This window comes from Homarus americanus, unplaced genomic scaffold (genome assembly GCF_018991925.1).
Source record: "Homarus americanus isolate GMGI-L3 unplaced genomic scaffold, GMGI_Hamer_2.0 scaffold30535, whole genome shotgun sequence".
In the NCBI taxonomy this organism is placed as follows: Eukaryota; Metazoa; Arthropoda; class Malacostraca; order Decapoda; family Nephropidae; genus Homarus; species Homarus americanus.
Genome location: NW_024732440.1, coordinates 13,732,635 through 13,747,873, shown reverse-complemented (window position 1 = coordinate 13,747,873; position 15,239 = coordinate 13,732,635). Strand labels below are relative to the sequence as shown.

At 40.3% G+C, this 15,239-nt stretch overlaps 2 protein-coding genes across 6 annotated transcripts in view; one reads left to right on the top strand and one right to left on the bottom strand.

Annotated features, from left to right (window-relative positions):
• Window positions 1-4,792: 4,792 nt before the first annotated feature.
• Window positions 4,793-5,736, bottom strand: LOC121868698 (vegetative cell wall protein gp1-like). The gene is made up of 2 exons (XM_042369535.1): window positions 4,926-5,736; window positions 4,793-4,809 (listed from the first exon to the last, which is right to left on the bottom strand). The coding sequence occupies exons 1-2, from the start codon at window positions 5,734-5,736 to the stop codon at window positions 4,793-4,795; spliced, it is 828 nt and encodes a 275-aa protein (XP_042225469.1).
• A 460-nt stretch (window positions 5,737-6,196) lies between these two features.
• Window positions 6,197-15,239, top strand: part of LOC121868838 (serine palmitoyltransferase 2-like) — a 36,744-nt gene continuing 27,701 nt past the window's right edge. For all 5 annotated transcript variants that reach the window (XM_042369814.1, XM_042369813.1, XM_042369815.1 and 2 more), the window contains exons 1-2: window positions 6,197-6,342; window positions 9,071-9,280. In XM_042369814.1, the coding sequence (XP_042225748.1) occupies window positions 6,208-6,342; window positions 9,071-9,280 (345 nt within the window). In that variant the 5' untranslated portion in view covers window positions 6,197-6,207. The remainder of the gene's footprint in view (window positions 6,343-9,070; window positions 9,281-15,239) is intronic.

The window sequence follows — 15,239 nt, the reverse complement described above, 5'->3', positions numbered from 1 at the left end:
TGTTCCAAAAGCATTCCAGTTTCATCTGCTAAACAAAATGAAAGTAATATGATGGCAAACTGGCCTCCGACTATGATATGTTTGTGTTAAAGCAAACCCCTGACCTCTTATCTAAGAATTCATTAAACTGGTTCACTTCACTTAGAAGGAGAATACACAATACAATGCACATAAATCTGGACTGCGGCACTCTTGTGCACCGTGACGCCCACCTCACAGCCTAACTCCCACTATCACATCCTAACATTACAATGGCCTACGTCATTACCATCAAAAACTGCATTTTTTTTCTACATCGCTTGTTACCCGGTTCCTCTGCGGTATCGCACGAGTGTCAGATTGCGCTACCTGCAACCACCTTTAACTTCAAGGTCGAGAAAACAACACGCGTTTTTCAAGCTGCTTACGTCATGCCATTCATGATGAACGGCCAGTGCAACCCTTGGTCGGCAGTCACCGTAACTCAACGACAAACTTCAGTCAGCTTTCCGTCTTAAACGCTTTAATTGAACTCGAACATTTTCCATCCACATTTAGCTTAGGCATTCCCTAACACATTCTAGCCTGGACATTTTATAATTTGCTGATCTAAACTAATCCAGAAATTTCCTATGTTACCCAAGGTAATTTAGACGTTTCCCACACATAAGTATGCCAACCTAACCTAACATGGGCGTTTTCACACCTTAACTAACTCGAAACGCTACCAAGTTTTCAAAATAGCATGTCTCTGTGACATCCCCGATATCTATTAATGCTACAGTACCGCCATGTTCATAATCAGCAGCAGTAAGATAATTGTTGCACCTAGTGTTATCTCACAAAGCCACCTCATTGAAACCATACCTTCCTGAAACTTAACTTTCGTCACCAAGTTATGAGTTTAGTTAACTCCTACTGAATCCGAGTTGAACATTAATCAAAACTTCACGAGATAACTATCTTTGATTTCCTTAAGTCCATCAAACTTCCGTTCACAACAATTAACTTCTCATACCCGGCCAGTTGGAGAACCCGCCAATTCTACCAATACACCACAAGGACATCCATCCTTCCCCAGCGAGCCGGAACTTAATATTTATGATCTATTCATCTATATCTACAACAAAATCATCAGCATAACCTCATACCGCCTGGGAAGATATTGGAAGCATAATGTGTTGTCTAATGGTAGACCCTGCTGCCATATGGCATCACAAAAATTGTGACCAAGTCCCAGGTTGCTGATCTGACTTTCTGCCTCATTTACACACAATTGCAGAGCTTCAATTGTTTCTCTTATTTTGACAACACAACATACACATATCATTTCTCACTTGTGAGTTTTTATATTTTTATGGTCCTTAATATTATTAATATATTTATTATTATTATTATTATCATTATTATAATTATTATTATTATAATTATTATTATTATATTTTTATTAAATAATTTTTATAATTGTTTTTAAAAGTAATCTTATTATTATTTCGCCCCCAGGTTATTTACCTGTGCCCTGGTGGGCTAATCCAGTAAAAAAATAATAATAATAAATAAAAATAATAATAATAATAGTGATATAAGACCGGCTCATGATAACTTCGATAATGGTCACCACTCATTCGTTTCCACTGATTTCCATTATATTGCAAATGTCATGGTGATACTATTCATTGTGTTTAATCATAGTAAACACCAAGGTCATGGTAAAATAATGTCATGTTTTACCACCGTACAGTGTAATAATACAGTTTTGGTTCTTCAACATTGGGTTTGCTTTAGCATCACCAGTACAATATACTGTACATCTGCCCTGGAAATACAGTACTAACACTAAGATGTGGACATTGTTGACGAGACGCTAGTACAGGTAATGATACCTCTTTCCTGTATATCATGTAGGGATGTTTTCCCCGGGCACCACGGTAACATGTGCTATACCGCATCTGAGGCATATCAGCATCAGGGATATGGGCACCAGTACAGCGAGCGACCCATATAACAGGATGCTGTCACTTCAGGAAGCACCTCCCTCCCATACTGCTGCCACCACTCACGATACGTACTGTACAGATCTTACTGAAGGTATCCGCCAGGAATCGCATGATTTACTGACCCCATCTATAACTTCACTCACCTTGTGAGGTTAAGAATCGTTTCGAGTTTATGAAGCCCTCAGCTGAACACCAAAAACGAATAAGTTAAACTTTTTATGGTTTTGAGATTTTATACTTTAGGTAAGGTTTTCTAAGGTTTCTTAGTTTTTTTTTTCATCCATCTTCCCTCTACTACAAAGCCCTGTCCACTTTCAACAACCAATATTGTTGGTAATGTCGGTTAAAATACACGAAAAATACAAAGTTACGACGGAAACGTATTAGAATGAAGTATTTTTTTTTCTATATAAATAGAAATATGAAGTTCCTTGTTCGACCTAAAACAAATCTTTACGTTTTTATCGTAACCCCATGACCCAACAGGAACAGCTTTTCGTTGTACAGTACGACGGAGTTCCCAGTGGTTGTTTTTTTCCCCTAAGATATGATTGATCTTGTCAAGACAACTCAATTAAGTTTGTTTGTGCCAAAAAATAGTTCAGATATAAAAAAATCATATCTTAAGTAGTGCGCAACGTAAAATTACGTCACCGTAAACACCAGTCACAAAACAGTTGCCATCCTCTAGGATGTACACAGCAGTACAAGCGAGAAGTCCTCACTCCTATACACATGGCCACGGATCCTTAGGAACCAATGAGGCGGCGGCACGGGGGAGGTGGGCGTGGCTCTCACAGTACCACCAGACAAGTGCGGTTCATAGAGGGAGACGGTGAGTCACCTTTCCCACCTGTTTCATGGCTCCCTGGAAAACGCAGGTTGTAATTCCATGATGCAGCAGAATTGTCGTTCCACTTGGCCTTTAACGACAACTTTACCAAACAACAACACAATACGGCAGTGGCTTTAAACACTTTTCGGTTGAATGGATACCAAAACGAAGGACTAAAGCATTTTCTTAATATGGATGAGTTTGTTGGAATAAACGGCATTTACTTCAGCACGGCGTTTTCTGACTGGCACGAAGCTGTCTTTTAGGCTGCGCCAATTTTTATTTCTACCGGGAGTTTACAAATACACCTCACCGCTTAGAATAAAAACAAAAATAAATAAAAAAAAAGGCAAAATGACAAAAAATTCAAACATCAAAATATCTTGATATGCATTCTTTCCTTTTTCAGGAGGGATACCGGATATGCCCCATCTGTGACTGTACCTGCTCGAATTGAGTCAGAGAAATGCAGATATACGAGCCATAGCTCCCACTTAACAACTTTACTACAATACTGTTCGTGTCTGAGTAATACTGACATTTGTTTTAAAGGGGAAATCGACTAAAATCATATATTTAAAATAAATTTAATACGTTTAACACACTTACATATAGTATACTGTAGACCACCCGAGTCGATATTGGAAAATGTATAATGTGCATGAAACGGTTCTTACATTCATGAAAAAGTTGATGATGTGTATTAATGGTTTCTATATGGATTAACTCACAAATATTGAAATAGGGCGCTTGACACCCTGACGTGCACGGTGACCTTCAAAAAAAATAACCCGTATTAAATTATTAATAACGCGAGAAAGGGATTACAGGTTCTCACGTAACGGTAAGTTTCAAAGTCCTTATACTGCTGGTTAACGAAAGGAATATAAATCCTAACCACAAGCAAACATATGACGAACTGAAACACCTTCCTGGAGTGAACATTCATCATGGTGGTTACTTGCAAAAAAATAAATAAAATAATTAATAATAATAATAATTATAATAATAAAATCTGTATCTTTAACTGTTATTGTTGACTTCGACCGTCAACGCGGATCAGAAAATCTTTTGGGCATTTACGCGCCCTTGAATGTAATCATACAATCCATACCGTCGTGGAAATGTTCAGGAAGAGTGTCAGGGTAATCGATCTGTCGTCTGCCATAAAGCTTGGGGCATGAGACATGTGTTACATTATTAATTTATGACAATTTTGTTCACACTTTTCAAGAGAACTTGTAAGACGTTACCTTACCACCAATTACATGTACAATTACTATCCTTAACTTGTGGTTCCTTTGTCAAATAACGTCAATTCTTGCTGAACCAGTGGAACCTGGGTGAACAACATTCCACGTTACTTTCGAAGTCATCAAAACATAACAGAAGGAGAGTCGAGAAAAACCGTTGTCAATGATAGTGTAATAAACACATGTTCCCTAATTAACATGTAGAAGAAAAGAACTTTTTTTTTATTGAAGTAGAAACTGACGAAATCTCTACTTACATGGGTTGAACACAGCCAAGGATTTGCTAGTGTCGGACACTTGGTAGTTCTTGCCTGAGGTAACGCGGGCTTCCTGGACTGGTGCTGCTATAGCTTTCTTCAGTACTTGTACGGGAGGTGGGCTAGCCTTCCTAGGAGGAGTGGGTTCACGAGGTGGAGTGGGCTGGCGTGGAGGTGTAGGTTCACGAGGTGGAGTGGGCTGGCGTGGAGGTGTAGGTTCACGAGGTGGAGTGGGCTGGCGTGGAGGTGTAGGTTCACGAGGTGGGGGAGTGGGTTGACGCGGTGGGGTTGACGCGGTGGGGGAGTGGGCTGACGCGGTGGGGGGAGGGCTGGGCTGACGCGGTGGGGGAGTGGGCTGACGCGGTGGGGGAGTGGGTTGACGCGGTGGGGAGGGGGACGTGGTGGAGTGGGCTCACGTGGTGGGGAGTGGGTTCACGTGTTGGGGAAGGTTGACGTGGTGGGGGAGTGGGTTCACGTGGTGGACTGGGCTGGCGTGGAGGCGTAGGTTCACGTGGTGGAGTTGGCTGACGAGGAGGGCTGGGTTCACGGGGCGGTGGGGTGGGTTCACGTGGAGTGGGTTGGCGAGGTGGAGGAGTAGGCTCACGGGGTGGAGGAGTAGGCTCACGGGGTGGAGGAGTAGGTTCACGTCGTGGAGATGGTTTACGAGGTGGTGGAGTAGGCTCACGTGGAGGAGAGGGTTCCCGGGGTGGTGGAGTGGGTTCACGCTTCAAAATAGGTTCAGGGCTGGGATCTCGCAGAGCTGGGGGTGCTTGGATCACTGGTGCAGCTACAGGGTCCAATAGGGGCTCGAAGGCTGGAGGGGCTTTACTTTCCGTGGTTGAGAAGGGATCAAATAGGGGTTCATTGACGGGCTTTCCTGTCTTAGGCTCGGGAATCATAAAGTCATTGTATGAGCTTCCTTGGCCCTCTGTGATAAAGAAGTCCTCAATCTGTGACATATCATGGGAAGTCTTGTCGCCATGGAAATCAGTAGCAGGAGGTGGAGCAGACGCCAGAAGGTCGACACCAAAAGAATCTGTTGATCCTGAGATGGGTTTAGGTACAAAGGGACCACTAGGCACTGTTTCTGTGCTGAAGGGGTCCATTCCAGCTTCATCCCGTTTAAGTGAATCGCTTGAAAGAGAAAGGTCTGGCGAGATGGGAGAAATTCCAGGTTTTGTATCGGACGCAGGCATACTTGAGAGGTTTGAAAAGAAGTCCTGTCCTGAGCTTGGCACTTGGGACATGAAGTCATCCATGAAATCAGTAGCTGCCCGAGCACTTTGATTTACAGGAGGCGGCAGCTGGTCTGCTTCCACCTTCTCAAAGTCATCTAGATTCAAGGAATCTCGATTCGATCCAGACGAAAAAGGGTCTTGGTTTGGGGTGGGGTCAGTTTTGCCTGCCGTGGGCATACTAGCGAACTGGTCAAAATTAGACATTGCTATGCCTTATAATTACACCAACGGGCAGAGGTTATCACAGAAACTGAATATGCTGCCCCTCCACTGTGCAACTGTCAGTTTAGAGCCACGCACACAACACACCGCTCTGTGTAACACCTTCACACAGAGCACTGCTGTCTGTAGTGACTGGTCCTGACGAGCTCTAGTGCGCGATTGCCGGTTAAGTAACAAAAGACTCAATAAATGCCATCATTCTCCAACCTAAGAAATACAGACTTAATAAAAGTTGTATCCTTATTTAGCTGTAATGTTATCATTTAAATATTTGAATTAATTATTGTATTAAAATGTTATAATACATTACAGTACATGGAAACTTTCTCCAATTACTGATTGGCTAGAAAGACGCGCGCCATTCAGATCACCCAATGACTGGAACTCTTGGCGCCTCATGCAGGTTGGCGTGACGGATACCAAAACATGGTGGCACACACGGAGCTCCCCGCACAAGTTCCCCACGAAAAAATACTAAATAACAAGCACTTTGAAAGATGTAACAACGAGAAAACACCTGTCAACAGCGCAGGAGGTACCAAGGGAAAAGTTCACCATCAGGTTAGCGCCTATTTTTCAAAACCTATCATGGAACTCATACGATATAGGTCACGGAAAAGAATACTCTACCGCACCCAAGTTCCACCTTGCCCGATATTTTGATTAATTATCAATGAAGTTTTGAAGGCAAGACACAAATCATGAAGACCCCGCTTTAATTTATAACTCAGTACAATATTATAATTTTTATAGGTGTTGGTTCAATCTAATAAATCGTGATGCCACTTTGGCAATCTTGATAACGCTGGTGGAATGTTGATTGGTCTAGTCACAACAGGTGAAAGTGCAGGTGTATGTTGTTATTACAAGGATGGTAATAGAGGAAAACATTTAAGGGAAGCTATTATTTAGGCTCACAATCTTCATTATTGTTTGTGTTCTTTGGGATTTTAATGAAAATGTATGTGAGGATAACTATTTTAGGATTGCTACCATAATAATGGTGTGATTTATTATATTTGCTATTTGGCACTAAAGTACAGTGTTTGTCTTAATGCATATCTAGAAACTTTTGTCAGATTTAAGCTGGAACAGACCTTTGAGCAGCTCGGTAGCCCTTTCCTTTTGCACATTTGCACTGAATTTGTGAACTCTTTACTGTGACAAATAACGTTCTAAATGAGGTGGCTATTGGGTATTACCACGTTTATTTACGTGAGTGTAGTTGGGTTCTGGCCCCTGTTCACAATTCCCTTGTTTCATAATTACTGCACTAAGCTTTATTATGTGATAATATGTTAGGGTAACTGGAAAAAAAAGAGTAATGTAAGGGCCATACAGTATATAAAGTCACACAAGACCATGTTCAGCCACCGAACAACAATGGAAGAAGAATATAAATGAAAAGAGAAAACCTATCTTATCATTTCTTAATAAAGCTTGGTAATTGTGAAACATGAGAATAGGGAACACCAACTATACTCACATAAAAAACCTGGTACAGGTACTACTGTAATAACAACTTCATTAAACAAACTAGACCCTCACAAGAGCATAAATACTGTATTAATATCATCCCAGTCAGCTTTTTAAGGGATGGTGTCACTAATGAAAACACCAGTTACACATCTATCTAATTAATCTTTCCATTAGTACCAATTCTGTATCAGATGGACATAAGTTTGCTAAAGTAACACCTACTCTACCATACAAGAAAGGGTAAAATTATCGTTTTGGTTATCCACCTATTTAGAAGTTGAAATGTTTTTCTGGTGGTTTTTGATGTGTTTAGAACGATTCTGACCTTCATTTTTACCGCAAATCATTACATTTTGAGCTTCCCCCCTTATCCAATGATAATGGGGGACCCCCAGTGGGAACCAGGGGTTTTGGTTGGGGGAAAATCGCAAAAAAGTAGTAATTTGCAATATAAATGAAGGTCAAAATCATCCAAAACCCAACCCAACTCTAAACATAACCTAACCTAACTCTAAACCTGTCTGCTTGTGTGCTTACCTTAATTAGACTCAGAAGACTCAGAGTTGGGGTCCCAGACCTTATGAAGACAATTATTGACAAATAAGATCAGTTTCCACGGCTCCAGATGTGCACTGTGGAGAAATGTTCCTCTTGCTAGACTTGGGAATAACAGTTCTTCTCCCACAGGAACAAAGGTGTTTCTCAGCTTGGTAATTACAAGGATGGTTACACTTTGTGCAAATAACTTTGTCTTTACTGTAATAATTGATGTGAAATTTGGCGATAATTTGGAAGTAAATGAAATTACAGCCATTGCACAAGGGAGACATCTCGCAAATAAATTCAAATTCAAGTGGGTGGCGGCTGGGGCCTATACCGAACTGTGATTGGTTGATCCAAAATCATATCCACCAATCAACGTCCAAAGAACAACTGGGCATGCGTCAGACTTTAGCACATGCGTAATGCAGCATAATAACCAACAAATGAACTTGCAGGAGCTCTTTGGGACGGTGGCAACATAAACGAGAACTAAGAAAAAATACCTCTACTACAATTTTTCAACAATTTATTAAAATTTTATCGGAAAGTAATCATTTGAGAAAGAAAGGTTACAGAACTAACGAGTCCTAGAATTGTCTAAAGTAGTGATTCCAAAACTTAAATAAAACCTTAAAATTCACTGGATAACGGAAATGATAATACCGTATCAAGAAAGGCTACAGGTTGATATTGATACAGTTTATTTAGCCAGAAAAATATAGATACAGAGTGGACAGAAAGAAAATTATTTACATGGCTGAGCCAAGTGAAAGCCTGAACCCTGTTAGTGGCACCTATTATACACAATAAATTTATCTCAAGGAATTATAATACCCTGTACAGTGTAACATTTATTATCTTCTAGATTACTACATGTAACGTGGTGTCTGTAAATACCATACATATTGGAATATTACCTCATATATTACTGTTTTACATTTATATTATGAATACAGTACAGTATATATATATATATATATATATATATATATATATATATATATATATATATATATATATATATATATATATATATATATATATATATATATATATATATATATATATATATATATATATATATATATATATATATATATATATATATATATATATATATATATATATATATATATATATATATATATATATATATATATATATATATTTTTTTTTTTTTTTTTTTTCCCCATTATAGAAAAGTAATGTATCATTTTAAGCAATGTGCAGTTTTGCTTTTCTTTTTTGTAATAGATTTTTTTTTCAGAATGGAACTACTATTTCTACTCAAAATGGCTATGCTAGTCCAGGATATGAAAACTCAAATGTACCCAATAAGAAAAAGATACACCAGAAGGAGGAAGAATGCTCAATCTTTGTAGCCTTCTTCACCTTCCTGTCTTACGGAGTCCTTCTCTTGGTGGGGCACATAAAGGAGTTCTTCAGCCGTGCAACCACCAAAGAAAAGAATAGAGAGGTAAGGCAAATTTATAATTGTGAATGACCTGATGACATTCAGTGTCATATTGGAATGAGAATGGTGGTGTTCTTCGAGGTAATATGGTTTCTAGGTTTAGTAATTAAAGGCATTTTCGCACTAGCTCATACTCCTATAACCTTTTTGTTGTTGACTTATTTTGACTTCAGTGTTGTTATTGACTTCTGGGTGCTTGGTGCGGGTGGAGGAACTCCTCTTCAATTGACAAGTTATTTTTTACTCCCATGGTCAAGTATAGATCTCCATAATATACCTTACCTCTTTTACCAAAACAGATTATGGGGTCCCTGAATTATGAAAGAGTTACTTTCCTGGCCCTGTTCATGAATTGATTTGTTCGCAATTCTGAACCGTGTTAATTAACAATAGATTACCGGGTATGAGTAAAAGCCATCCCTACTTGTAAAATCTTAAAAATTATAACACAGTATTAGTACAGTACAGGTACTGTATTAAATAATGTACAGGTACAGTTTTTTTTTTTTTTTTTTTTTTTTTACCTTGACCCCTGAAGATGCTTGCTCATAAGAATGGATGGTGCGAGGAGGACTGAACAAAATAGTGCTGAGTTCATAAGTACTCTACCAGTAAACATTGAAAAATTAAGTTTGGTTTTTATTATGTGTCGTATGATATCAAACACCTTCAGTAATCAAGGCTTTACTCAACTCATAAATCCATACACATCTGCAACAGAACAAAACAAAACCCGATTAGAACAAGAGAACATTTAGAGTAAAGGTAAACACAAACATCATTTATTCCATATTACGACATTCATCCCTGCCAACATAATCAATCAAACATCATAGCTGTGTCGCTGGGGTTCTCTTCGCTGCCGAGTAGAACGACGAAGAGGTAACTCCTGCATGATACTAGGATTCAGCAATGTCGTCCCTGTATCTCCCTCTGCAGCAACCCCCTCACCATTATCCAACATTTCTGACTCCACTGGAGGTGAGGTTGATCTGGCAGAGATGTCTGATGATGAGGTTCCACTGGGGCATGGAGCAAGATCACAGAGGGAAACTGAAGATTCACGTCCATCTGGAGACTCGATGTGTGCATACGTTGGGTTAGCCTCGAGGAGCTCCACCTCATCAACGAGAGGGTCACCTTTGCTTGAGCGGACGAATCAACGTAAGAAGACAGGACCTGGAGTCGTTAGCCATGTTGGCAAGGATGTATCCTGACAAGATCGTGTCGGAAAATTGAAAACCTCTCATGTGGAATCACGTTGATGGCTGTTGAGAGCAGTGATCTAATGGAGTGAAGTGCTTCGGGTAGGAGAGCCTCCCATTCAGTGTCCGGAACATCTCGAGATTTGGCAGCTAAACATATGGAATTCTAGATTATGCCATTGCACTGTTCTATTTGACTGTTTCTTGTTGGGTGGTAAGGTGTAGTTTTGCTGGACGCCACTCCACGACTAGCGAGATGAGTTTTCACTTCACGAGACATAAAAGCACTTCCTCGATCAGAGTGGACAAAACTCGCCATACCACAAAGCGACAAGATGGTGTCCAGACATCTGATGACAGTTGAGGAGATCATGTCAGCACATGGAATAGCAAAGGGAAATCTGGAATATTCATCCACAGTAGTGAAGAGATAAGAGTTTCTCATGCGTGATGGAAGAGGACCTTTGAAGTCAATGTTCAGTCTATCCATTGGTTGAGTAGCTTTGATAAGGGTATTTTCAGTAGGCCTGTGAAATGTTGGCTTGATTTCAGCACATACACGACAAGTTGAACAGGCCTTTTTCACATCCTCCGTAGAAAATGGGAGGTTCTTTGTCCGGACAAAATGAAGCATTCTGACAACCCCCGGGTGGCAGAGCCCTTCATGGATGACAGTTAGGTTTGACGATGAGATGGCTCCGCAGAACGCTCGGGTGAAAGTGTCAGGAGCAACGTTGTCTCTACCTGGCCGATACCAAATGGAATAGCTAAAACATGCGAGTTCGAGGCGCCACCCTTGTATCTTGTCATTCTTCACTTTAGTCCTCCTACGACTGTCCAGCATACAGTAAATGCAACTGATCGCTGGTCAGTAACAATGGTAAAGTGCCGTCCCAACAAAAGGTGAGACCACTTTCTTACTGCTTCAATTATTGCAGTCGCCTCCTTCTCAACAGGAGGAGAGTGAATCTTACTGCCAGATAACATCCAAGACATGAAGGCCACTGGCCGACCAGCTTGATTCAAAGTAGCAGACACTGCCACATCCGACTCATCACACTCCACAACAAATGGGATGGCATGGTCAATGCTATTTAGGGCAGCTTCCCCAAGCAGTTTCTTCAAGTATTCAAAAGCTGTGAGTGCTTCACGGTCCAGAGGAAAAGATTTAGCCTTGTAGAGAGGCCGTGCCTTGTCTGAAAACTCCGGGATCCACTTAGCGTAATAAGCAAACATACCAATTACACGTTGAAGAGCCGATCAGTTTGTAGGTGGTGGAAGTTCTTGCAGTGGTTTTAGCCTTTTCGGATCTGGTTTGATTTGACCATTTCCAAGTTGATAACCCAGAAGATTGATCGATGTTGCTGATATTGTAGATTTGGATGTATTGAGGGCCAATTGCAAGAACAGTCGAGGGGTGTACGACGCCATTTACGATGACCTTCTTGCCCTGATCATATTTCATTTATACCACCCTTTTGAAGCTCTGGAGAGATCTCGAAGTTTTGATATTTTGAGTACAGCACTAGCTAATAATTCCCACCAGGAAACTTGTTTCGAGACTCCTCCAAAGCTTCGAAAAGTGCAGAATTCCATGTGTTAAAGGCGATATTGCTGAAAAAAGACCAGGGCAAGAGGGTCATCGTAAATGGCGCCGTACAACCCATAACCGTTCTTGCAATTGGCCTCTGAATGTCAGCTTCCTTTTCTCAGCAGCAGCAAGAAATTTCTCAAGATTTGTGTCGTGTTCTTTCTGATCCTGACCACCTATGGTAATATTGTCAACGTAGGGAAATGTGTCACATAGATTCTCCTCCTCCACAAACTTGTCTATGGCTCTTTGAAAAAACGGCAACAAACATTTAGTGACACCAAATGGTACACGTGTGAATTGATACAGTCTGCCATTTGCTTCAAATGCTGTAAAGGGTTTATCAGACTCGTTTATGCATAGTTGATGGTATGCGCTCTTTAGATCAAATGTTGAGAACACGTGGTACTTAGCAAGAGTGTTGACCATGGTTTCAATGTTTGGATATGCGTCGACATTGGTGTAAATGTTCACCGTAGAAGAGTAGTCGATGCACATTCGTTTTCTGTGACAGCCTGAATCATCTCTTGCAATCACCACCTGTGCACGCCAAGGTGATGTACTTGATTCTATGATGCCTTCGGACAATAAGCGTTGTATTTCTTTGCTAATGAACTTTTGGTCATCAGGGCAAAACTTCCTAGATTTGGAGGCTATCGGCTTTACATCTCCTTGCATGTTTGCAAATAACAGTGGTTCTGACATACCTGCTGATGCCAGGCTACATACAGGCTTGTTACCAATGTTGGAAATCTTTAGCTCAGGTCTGGGTCCTCCATACTCTATGGTAACTGAGGAGTGTTGTTTTTGGAAATCTATGCCGAGAATAACATCACCACATGACGCCCAGACATGTGTTTGGATAATGACTGTGATTCACATAGAGATTCACCTATCACAGAAGCCGTTGAAGAAGACATTGCCAAGGTTACACTTTGGGAAACAGGTTTGATGTGAAGCTTAAGCCGATGGGCCACTCTCTTGTCAATGAAACTCTCAGAACTTGCCGAATCAATAAGGCCGGAGATTCATCTTCCATTTACCTTTTAAGTTTGTAGCAGAGAATTCAGGCAATGAGGAACAGCAGCTGAGATGGCACAAAGAGTAGGAGATGAAATTGATGCCGTGACCTGTTTCTTACCCTTAGTCTGACAGACTTTTGCCCAGTGTCCTCTTTTTCCACATGAAGAGCAATCATTATCTTTAGCTGGACATCTCGCCCGTAAATGAAGACTGCCACCACAAAACCAACATCGTTTCTTAGTGGTCATACTAGCAAGTGTTGAGTCCTAAACTGGATGTATATCTTGTTGATTGTGTGGTGACTTAACAGTTTCCTCCACACATTCTGAAGCTGCTGCAATGACAGGGCCTAGTGGCTGGAAGGCTTCAGAAGTACACTGTGCAAGATCCAAGGCTCTACCTTGATCAGAGGCTTGAGAGAGTGTGAGAGCCTGGTTTTCCAATAGACGTCGACGTATAGTTGCAGAAGACAGTCCATTGATAAAGGCATCCCGTACTAACTATTCACGATATTCTTCGGCCGTGACAGCTTTTAGATTACAATCTTTGCTGAGTCTGTGCAAGTCGCAAAGAAATTCATCCAGTGTTTCGGAAGGACACTGACGTCTTGTGGCGAGCTGGTGTCTGGCGAATATCTCATTTTTCTTTTTCACATACACCTTTTCCAACACTTGTATAGCGGTTTCAAACTTTGTAGCATCAGCAAAGTATTCATACACAGTAGCAGACACATATTTTGTCAAACATCGTAGTTTGTCAGGAGCTCTGTCTCCACACTCATCAATAAAGTTTTCAAAAGTTTTACGCCAATGCTTGTACTGTATTCCTTTTCAGCAGCTGGGGAATTTGGATCAACATCAAGCTTGTCAGGGCAGAGTATGCATTCCATGTTGCTAGTAGAATATGAGTTGAATAAATTGTCGTATGATATCAAACACCTTCAGTAATCAAGGCTTTATTGAACTCATAAATCCATATACATCTGCAACAGAACAAAACAAAACCCAATTAGAACAAGAGAACATTTAGAGTAAAGGTAAACACAAACATAATTTATTCCATAATTGACATTATGCATACAGGATGCTGGGTTATAAGCCAGCTTCAGTGAAAGGGTTAATCCCATTGGTGATACAAAGTGAATGTATATCTACTGACGACCTCAGGTTTACAAAAGGGCTTTGTTACTTGTGTTAGTTCCATAAATGCAAGAATATAGTTCAGTGCAGATTGTCAGCTTCAATATTTTTGTAGAATCGTGTTCTTTACTTTGAATGTTCTAATTGTAAACTTTTGTAAATCAAAACGCCTCTCAATTTATACAGAACCGGTAGAGAATGACAAATTAATTAATGGATATTAGTATTGTATACATGGTACGTAAAACAAAAAATGTTGCATTGGGTCAAATGATATTGTTTTGCAATGTGTTTCAATTGATGGATTATAAGTACCAAACCTAGTACTGTACTGTATTGTATACATAAATTTTTGGGATTGGTGATTTATATTTTTACATGAAAAATGCCACTCTTGCTTCTTTTAGATAGTCTCCTGTCAATTTCCCCACTTGTCCTCTTTACCATTTATATTTGTTAAATTTTACTGGTAAAATCGACGTGCCGTGGGCGAACAATCTCAGATCAACGTAATCTATTGTTTTGACTACAAGCTCTCATTTAGGTCAGGACAAACTGCCAGTTTACATAGTTGAAGTGCTTTAGAGTACAGTACTTGCTCATCCTCATATTATCTTGGCATCAGTATACTGTACTATATACGTCTGTTTTTTCCGTGCAAGGCCAGCCCTAGTTAGCAGGCTGAGGGGAGAGTTATGTTAGTTATTTTTTAACTCAAAATTTCAGGTAGATACTGCATATGCAACCTTTTTATCTCACTCCCTTGCATGCACACACAATTCTACATACATATTGTGCAAAAAAAAAGTAAGAGAAATGAGAAATAATTATCATATGGTCAAACACATAAAGGGAATAAATATTTCTTTGTGCATGAGTTAGCTGGCTGAGTGGGAGGGCAGGGAGTGGGGCTGTTGCTAGGTAGTTGGCTGAGGTAGCGTCCCCGCTGGTCTGCATTTCTATGGCGAAGCAGGGAGTGAGTGCAAATGGCAATTGTGTTTAGC

Excerpts from the sequence above, each read along its gene's own strand:
- LOC121868698 (XM_042369535.1), bottom strand. The coding sequence starts at position 5,736 with ATGCCCACGGCAGGCAAAACTGACCCCACCCCAAACCAAGACCCTTTT.